Genomic DNA, 8719 nt, shown 5'->3' on the forward strand with positions numbered 1-8719 from the left:
AATGTCTATTATTTATTTCCAAATTTATTATCTTCTCGAAATATTTGCTCATTTTCTCGAAATATCGAGAAATACATTTTGTTTCACAATCTCGTCTTGGTTTTCTTTACCACTTATGACTTTGAAGTGCCATTTTTTTAATCTAGATCCCCTAATGGGAACAATATAAGGCGCGTATCCAGGGGGGTGTTGGGGGCGCGCGCCCCCGGGTAAGAAAAAGAGGATAGAAAAAAGAGAAGAAAAAAGGGATAAAAGAGGGGGGAAAGAGGAGGAAGGAGAGGAAGGAAGGGAAAAGAAAAAGAAGAAAGAGAGAAAAAAGGAGAAAATGAGGGAGTAAAAGAAAAACGCCAAGACACCGGAAGAGAACGAGGAACAGTGACATCATCACAGCGCTGATCCCTATTATATACACATGGCCGGGTAGCCAGTGACGGATCGAGGATTTCGGAAGAGGCGTGCGCCTCACCCTACCCTTATACCGACAACTCCATTTTTGACGTTTCCATTTTCCTCTCTCACTAATGTATCTATATATAAACTAAATATGGTCTATCATAACGCGTGTGTGTGTATGGACGCCTAAACAATTGTGCTATGAAACCAACTGTGGCAGGTTTCGACCGAGTCGTCGGGGAACATGACGCATTTTGGGAAGGGGCGACCGCCCCCCCCCCCCGAGCATATTTTTTTTATGATTTTATGATATCGCTAGTAATTCCAAAATAGAAAAAGGTTGAAGTGTCATTTCTAGCGATCTGGGAGGCATTTTCGGTCAAAATTTCCTTGTACGCTTCGCGCCAACTCGTGGTGGCGCTACGCTTAGATAGTTTGCCTACAGGCTTCGCCCCTCCCTTGGCGCGCCTGTTCGAATTTGGAAAGCAAACAGCAGATATCACATCATATCAGTGAGCATGAAAATGGTGTAGTCATAGGAACCCAATTTGATTTTGGGGGCTGTAACGATTAGCCCGAAAAATATCACCGCGCGTTCAACATGTTAATGTCAATGTCATAAGAGCAAGCATCGGTTATTACATCGCATGACATCGTGTACCGTACTGTCCGTTGAAATTGAGCAGTATTCAGCGGGAAAATGTAAACAACGAAATGTCTTATGCAGATGGAGAAACAGCACGGTGGTCCGATTGTCTCAAATTCTCTTTTACATTAGTAATGGCGAATAAGTCGGCCAAGCTTAGAACTTTATTTTAATTATCAAGGAGATATTTTTTAAACTATTCATTTCCTTTAGCTACATCATTGCAATTTATTTTTCTTTCAGTAGGAGCCCCCTCGCCTCCTACGCCTATCTGTTTAGTGTTCGGTCTCGGAAATACCTCGTATTTTTTTATTTCCTTCAACCAAGTTTGATAATAGCCGTTATAAGAGGGGTTAATATTTGTACACCAATAAATCAACTGTGACTGAATTTTCGAAAATTTCCTTACCAACATTCTTCATCATACTTCCCTCTACTCGTGTAATTTTGACCGGTCTGTTAGAGGTTCAAGGAGGTTTTTCTATATTGGCTGTCCATAGATGACATTTTTTGTATTATGGGTATGTTTTGAAGTGAGTTTATTCACGGCAAATGTGAAGTTTCAAATTCTGAACAAATAATGGGCTCAAAACCTTGAAAAGTGGGGCTGTCGTGTATGGTGGGCCGCGACGATATAGAATCACCTACAAAAGCAATGATCCACAGGAGATGCGATGAGGTAGAACATGATGTGTGACTGTTGAAAATCTTCAAAAAGGTTATGGATGGAAAAAAAAACTATTGGGAAATACTTGGTTTTCAGGCAAAAGTGTACAACTGGTTGGTTATTTTCAAGCCTGAAAAGTGCCATTTCCGGTGATTTGGGTGGTATTAAAACCAGAAATTTTCTTGTACGATGCGCGCCAACCAATGATGGCGCTCCGCTTAGATAGTAATTCGTGCCCCCCCCCCGGGTTAGAAAATCCTGGATACGCCCCTGAATATATATGGGAAGGAGTGGGAAACCCTTGAGAGGTCAGTCCCATTCTGGCGTAGATCCAGTGGGGAGCTTCACATAAAACTCGTAGAGGCAGGAGTATTAGTATACGGTTATGACCTGATTATAGACCTAATTGTAAAACTAATTTATAGTATGATAGTATTGGACCTCAAAGGGCTTTTATTCTGGCTGATGGGCCTCAACCTGCCCCCTCCCCTCCCGCCACCCACCAACCTGACAGTCGTCTTATCGATACCAATTGTATAAAAATTGCACTTGTATAGTATTTTCACAATTTTGCATAGCATTTTGCGAGGCGGTCCGGATAAATTGTTCCGCGGAAAGTGACCATTTTCAAGACATTTGTTCATAAACCACAGGCTTTATTGTATGCAACTTTAATTGAAGACAGTATGGAGGGATTAACAAAAAATAGACCAATTAAATTGGACATTCTTTCGAAGTTTACTACGAGGCCATGGTACAACCTGTATTTTCTTTGTATTTTAGTGTTGTATGACCTTTAATATAGATAGCCAGGTCATCCAATCTCAAAATTTATACTAGTTTGTACTGTACAGTTTACACAAAATTTCATGGTTATCCATAGGGACATACAGGTGAAGAGTTAGTATATTGCAATATATAACTTGTCAAACACATTGGTGAGTTTCAGGTTGTGGGAATTCAAAAATAAAAGCCATGTTATGTGTTCCATTTCCAACTTGCCCAAAACGTTTACAACGTTTAAAAATGTTTACAATAAATTGGCAAATCTACTAAATCTTAATAAAAAAGTGAAGACTGTGTCTTTCGTATTGTCTTTTTTATTGTTTTTAGAAATACTTTTGCAGAAATACACACGCTCAAAACTCACAATAATGTAGAAAATAACAAGATACAACATAAATGTCTTTCAATCCTACAGGTGCTTTATTGTAAACAAATACAATCATAACAATCACACGTTGTGATTCTTCCATACAAAACTAGCGACATTAAGAGTACTGAGATGTTCATACTAAAAATAGTCTTTTCCAACTTTCTCTCACCTATTGTTCGCAAACATTCTGGCAACTACAACGCTCAAGAAGCACAGAGTATGTTATCGAAGAAAAAGTACTTGTAAAATTACTTCAACTGTGTAGAGACAGTGAAGTTGTGTTACAGGCTATTATATGTTTGCACGCAAATATCATAACATTAGGCCTTGTCACAAGTCCAGACGACAACGCTTGTGGTTTTACTATCACGTGATATCTGAATCGTTGTTTCGATTACAAATGCCATGAGTTGGGACAATTTATCAATTATTCGAGAAGCTAACATCTCCGATGCCGAAAAAGATTTTCCATCAAACAATATGTTATTTTTCTCCTTTGAGAATTGTTAAGGTGAACTGTGCATTCATACCACTACCAGTAATTTCTTCGTTGCAAACTTGCGTAAATTCAACTAGAATGTTGTTCTTGTGCTACGTTAGTGTGTAAACTATATCACACATATTAATGTAGCTACTGAAGCGGGAGTGTTTAATTTACATTGCGTCAATAGCTATTTATATATTGTAATACAAAAGGGGTCGGAACTGGCCGAGATTAGGTTTACTTGATTGTAGTGAACGGAAAAGTAAAAACGCGCTAAAATTGAATAAAATCAATAATCAATCACTTTTATACTCTTTTCTGTCACCAAAGAAAGGCGGTATTCAAAACACAAACACGGATGGAGCCCCTTTAATTGCTTTCATAAATCCACACAACGAATGTTTCTTGTTAGAAGGTCACTTTCTTAGTATGATATGTTGATATTACTTATTGTTTTCTAACCCAAGTTGCCGTCGTATTACTGTGATTTACTGACGGATCGTGCTTCTTTGACTTTCAGAACCATTGTAATTTACATGAACTATTATAATTAAGTCATGTAAAAAGTAAAGGATTAATAATAAAAGTCAAGATCAATATTAAGAACAATGGATTTCAGTTTGCTTAACAGGAAAGACACTCCCATTTGCTTCCTGGGGGCAGCTATTGCCTTTTGTTCAGAACAGTTTTATTTAGCGTCAAGATTTGTCTTCAGTTTAACCAACACAATTTTGCGAGAATCCTACAACCTATTTATGGACGTAGAAACTTATTCAATACAACTACCGCCGTACACAAGATGGTTGCTATTCGCTTTCATAGTTTCTTTGTCAGGTAAGTGTCCAATTATTAAAATTATCAAAACAGATCAACTTTACGAACACATCTTATTTAGTAAAGTATAATTCAGTTCACATATTTCCATTTTAGTTCCATCAATCAAGTATGTCACGGTTATCACTGCTTTTAAACAATAATATTAGAATCCAGCAAATTAAATTAATAAAAGGGAAATACTTTCCTGCTTTATATTTGATAAAAAAAAAATTGACACTTATACGCCTGATGATTGTGTTCAAGTTCAGCCGATATATCATAGCTGGAACAACATCCAGTGTGCATTAGTAATGACTGCTGTGTATTTGTGACACGGTAACATGTGTTACAGGTAGCACTGTAACAACTGCAAATTGTTAACTTGTTCCCATGTAAGACAAAGAACTGCGCGACTGGTCAAGGAGTCTATTAAGTAAAGGAAGTACGGTACCATTTGATTTCAATTAACACCTCTCTTTGAATTCCTCATGCCGAGAACGAAGAAAGGCCATCTTCGGGTGTACCCATCGGCCTATTTATAGCATAAAACGACTAGATACGACTTTCTTTAAATATTTTGTGAAAGTTAATGCTTTACGGTTATCGCTTTAAAAGATGTGAACTAGTTCTTCAACCAAAGTACTGAATCAATGCTCACGGTCTGCTTAGTCACAGTTGGTCTGCATATAGTGGTGTTTGTATTTTAATTTATCCATTTTGTGTATTTTAATTTATCCATTACTGACTCCACTCAGTTATACAGGACAGCTGAAAGGGAGACGGAAACAAAAGGTATAAATTAGCGTATGAAACTACAACAGTTCATTTTACATATAAAAAGATATTAGATAAAACAGCCCCTCAGAGAACAATAAAACAATACACACAAGCAGGACAACTACTCCAACAGTATTGCCACCTATGTACGGAGACGTTCACGTGACGCTCCCCTGGGCGTCACACCACGTACATTCACCTTTCTTCCTTTTTTTGCAGTGGCGTCTAGGGTGTATTTAACACGCAAATTACTAGCAATCGTCATTTCAGCAGTTCTTGCTTCCATGTTTCTGTTAGCTCTGCTAATACAAGTATTAACAAGTAAGTACTTCATATCATGGTTTCAATTTTAAGCTATATTTATATGACAGAATTGGACAATGCACCATTGACAAACTCTTTCTAATTATTCACTTTTGTTTTAAAAGAAAAGTCAATAAAACTGTTACAGCACGTAAAATCTGATAAGAAGAGATATCGATCTTTTATCCTTTCTGTCATTAAAATGGATGTTTATTAACCGAAGCTGCTATCCAATGCAGGTTTAAAAAAGGAAGAAGTGAGCAACAGTGATAATGACAAGAACGAAAGAAAAACAAGTGGGTACTATCTCAATTAGCCCTGCAGGCATACAATTCAGCAGTTTTCCTACTAATAATTTAAAGAAAGCAAACTTTTAACACGTATATGGTTGTTTCAAGTCCGTTTAATGTTGACTCCTCTATTATCTTCATTTAACTTTCGTTGGAACTTTCATATTAGGTATTCCAAAATTCGAATTTTTGGTTTTTTACCCAAATGAGCGCTTGGGAAATATTGATAAAAAATAAGAAATTTCTTTCCTCTTTCGTCTTCTAATCTCCTGAAACAGAAAGGTTTATTGCATATTTATATTTGCTTATTTGATTTTCTTATTATATCTTTTTCTTCAATGCACTCTACAGGCATCGAGTGTTACGCAATTACTGATCTAAGATCTGATTGGTATGTAACTCCCTTAATTACATAAATATTCCCTCTGGTATGTGTAAGATTTGCAAAAAGGAAATATGTTTTCATATTTTATTGAAGGTTTTAGTAATATGACTGCGTTCTGTTGCATACGATAGAGATATAGATGTAATGTTCTTTTCTGTAGCTTACCAAATTTTACATTCAAGAATTATAATTAGCCATATCTGTAAGGATATAATGTATTTAGTGCATTCAAAATAACAGGCCTTTCATTAAACAAAAAAATATTTCTTTCTCAAATTCTTGATTATTCGTTGACCCTGCTCATTAAACATTAACTTCACATTGTGTTAATAATAATATATTAATAATGATAATATGAGTAGTATTAGCTAACGTCCGTAACGTATTGACGAAAGACGAACCTTTCAGTAAATCATGCTTGAGGGTTTTCATATTTTCACTTTTCACAGTGCCAGCTTTGAGGAGGATAAGGAATGGAGAAACGACCCTGGGGTTATCGTCGATTGTGTCGATGATTACACGTCTGAGAAAGAATATCATTTTCTAAATCGGGAGTAGCAACAATGGAAATAATTCCGCTCGTTCAAATTCATTAAAAGACATTCTAAGTGTTCCTTTTTCTGCAAATGATGTAACATATACTCTACTGTCCAAATATACCTGTCCTAATATACCTGTCCTTTGCTTCAAAGCAATTTTTCTTGTTAAGATTACTCATGATCCCTGTACTTGCTTGGTATCTTTTTTTACCAAAGATGGAAATGATTTGTTCCGTTTCAATTTTCTTCCTAAACTTTCTAGATTGAAAAGGTGCCTTAGAACATGGGCGTCCAGGCACCTAACACATTTCGGCCGCAATCTTATTGTTCAAACGTTTGCTCTTTCAAAGCTTGTTTTTTATTTCTTGTGTTACCTAGTCCTAAGTGTAAATTTGTTAAGGATCTGGAAGGCTTTATTTATTTATTTATTTATTTTTTGGTCTGGCAACCCGAACAAAATTAAACGGTCATCAAGTATCAGTTCTATTAGTTGGGGTAGATTTAAAGTAACACATATGGAAAGTTTTATGAATAGTTTAAAGTGTATCTGGGTTAAACAGTACTGTAATGATATGCATGGTCACTGGAAATTGTTTTTCGACATTGCGTTAGGGTCATTTGGTTAAAAGTTGTTTTCCAGTGCAATTGTGCTAAGGAAGATATTCACAATATTAATAATGTGTTTGATAATCAACTTATATATGATTGGTGTGACATTTCCTTTAACAGTCCAACTGGGAATTTTGGTAACCAATTCATCTGGAATAATGCGTTTATTCGTGTAGATAATGCGGTGGTTATGTATAATTACTTGTTTAAGAGGAACTTATTATATGTCAGCGACTTGTTTAATCAGTATGGTTATCCAATGTCGTATGACAGGTTTATGCGCCGGTTTCAGATGAATAGATTCCTATTTCCAAGAAACCTACAGCAGAAAAATGGAAACAAAAAATGTTTAATGTTTTTACGGAGAACGACTGGTAAGTTTTTTTTGTAAATGCCGAGTTATACTGTTTCCGGTGTAAGGTTCGTTATTTTTTTTTTACATAGAATAATTGCGACTAACAAACTTTTGTCTAGTATGGGTTAAACTAAGAATAGCCAGTGTACCTTCTGTACACTGTTGAAAATCTTGAGCACTTGTTTTGGGAATGTCAGTTCACATCAAACTTTATTTTAAAGCAGCAGCAGCAGCAGCAGCATTAGTAGTAGTAGTAGTAGTAGTAGTAGTAGCAGCAGTAGTAGCAGTAGTAGTAGTAGTAGCAGTAGTAGCAACAGTAGCAGCAGCAGCAGTAGTAGTAGTAGTAGTAGTAGTAGTAGCAGTAGTAGTAGCAGTCCCAGTAGTAGTAGCAGTAGCAGCAGCAGTAGCAGCAGCAGTAGTAGTAGTAATAGTAGTAGTAGCAGTAGTAGCAGCAGCAGTAGCAGCAGTAGCAGCAGTAGTAGTGATAGTAGCGGTAGTAGCAGCAGTAGTAGTACTAGTAGCAGTAGCAGCAGTAGTACCAGTAGCAGCAGTAGTAGTAGTAGCAGTAGTAGTAGTAGTAGTAGTAGTAGTAGTAGTAGTAGAAGTAGCAGTAGCAGTAGTAGTAGTAGCAGTAGTAGTAGTAGTAGTAGTAGCAGCAGTAGTAGCAGTAGTAGTAATAGTAGCAGTAGTAGCAACAGTAGCAGCAGTAGTAGCAGTAGCAGCAGCAGTAGTAGTAGTAGTAGTAGCAGTAGTAGCAGCAGCAGCAGTAGCAGCAGTAGTAGTAGCAGTAGTAGCGGTAGTAGTATTAACAGAAGTAGCAGCAGTAGCAGCAGTAACATCAGTAGCAGTAGTAGTAACAGTAGTAGTATTAGTAGTAGTAGTATTAGAAGTAGCAGTAGTAGTAGTAGTAGCAGTAGTAGTAGTAGTAGTAGCAGCAGTAGTAGCAGTAGCAGTAATAGTAGCAGTAGTAGCAACAGTAGCAGCAGTAGTAGCAGTAGCAGCAGCAGTAGCAGTAGCAGCAGCAGTAGTAGTAGTAATAGTAGTAGTAGCAGTAGTAGCAGCAGCAGTAGCAGCAGTAGCAGCAGTAGTAGTGATAGTAGCGGTAGTAGCAGCAGTAGTAGTACTAGTAGCAGTAGCATCAGTAGTACCAGTAGCAGTAGTAGTAGTAGTAGCAGTAGTAGTAGTAGTAGTAGTAGTAGTAGTAGTAGTAGTAGTAGTAGTAGTAGTAGTAGTAGTAGTAGAAGTAGCAGTAGTAGTAGTAGTAGCAGTAGTAGTAGTAGTAGTAGTAGTAGTAGAAGT

The 8719-nt window shown here is 37.0% G+C and overlaps 2 protein-coding genes across 2 annotated transcripts in view; both read left to right on the forward strand.

The window, feature by feature from the left end:
• Positions 1-8719, forward strand: part of LOC139977156 (neural cell adhesion molecule 1-A-like) — a 61013-nt gene that overhangs the window by 18091 nt on the left and 34203 nt on the right. The window lies entirely within an intron of this gene.
• LOC139978027 (uncharacterized) lies at positions 4056-7574 on the forward strand. Its single transcript, XM_071987946.1, has 5 exons — positions 4056-4180; positions 5159-5260; positions 5482-5538; positions 5884-5923; positions 6367-7574. Exons 1-5 carry the CDS (start codon positions 4102-4104, stop codon positions 6473-6475), a joined length of 387 nt encoding a protein of 128 aa, XP_071844047.1. The 5' UTR covers positions 4056-4101; the 3' UTR covers positions 6476-7574.

Source organism: Apostichopus japonicus, chromosome 12 (genome assembly GCF_037975245.1).
Source record: "Apostichopus japonicus isolate 1M-3 chromosome 12, ASM3797524v1, whole genome shotgun sequence".
Lineage (NCBI taxonomy): Eukaryota > Metazoa > Echinodermata > Holothuroidea > Aspidochirotida > Stichopodidae > Apostichopus > Apostichopus japonicus.

Excerpts from the sequence above, each read along its gene's own strand:
- LOC139978027 (XM_071987946.1), top strand. The coding sequence starts at position 4,102 with ATGGACGTAGAAACTTATTCAATACAACTACCGCCGTACACAAGATGG. Across the intron at positions 4,181-5,158 it reads TTTCATAGTTTCTTTGTCAG|TGGCGTCTAGGGTGTATTTA; the intron begins GTAAGTGTCCAA and ends CTTTTTTTGCAG. Across the intron at positions 5,261-5,481 it reads GCTAATACAAGTATTAACAA|GTTTAAAAAAGGAAGAAGTG; the intron begins GTAAGTACTTCA and ends TATCCAATGCAG.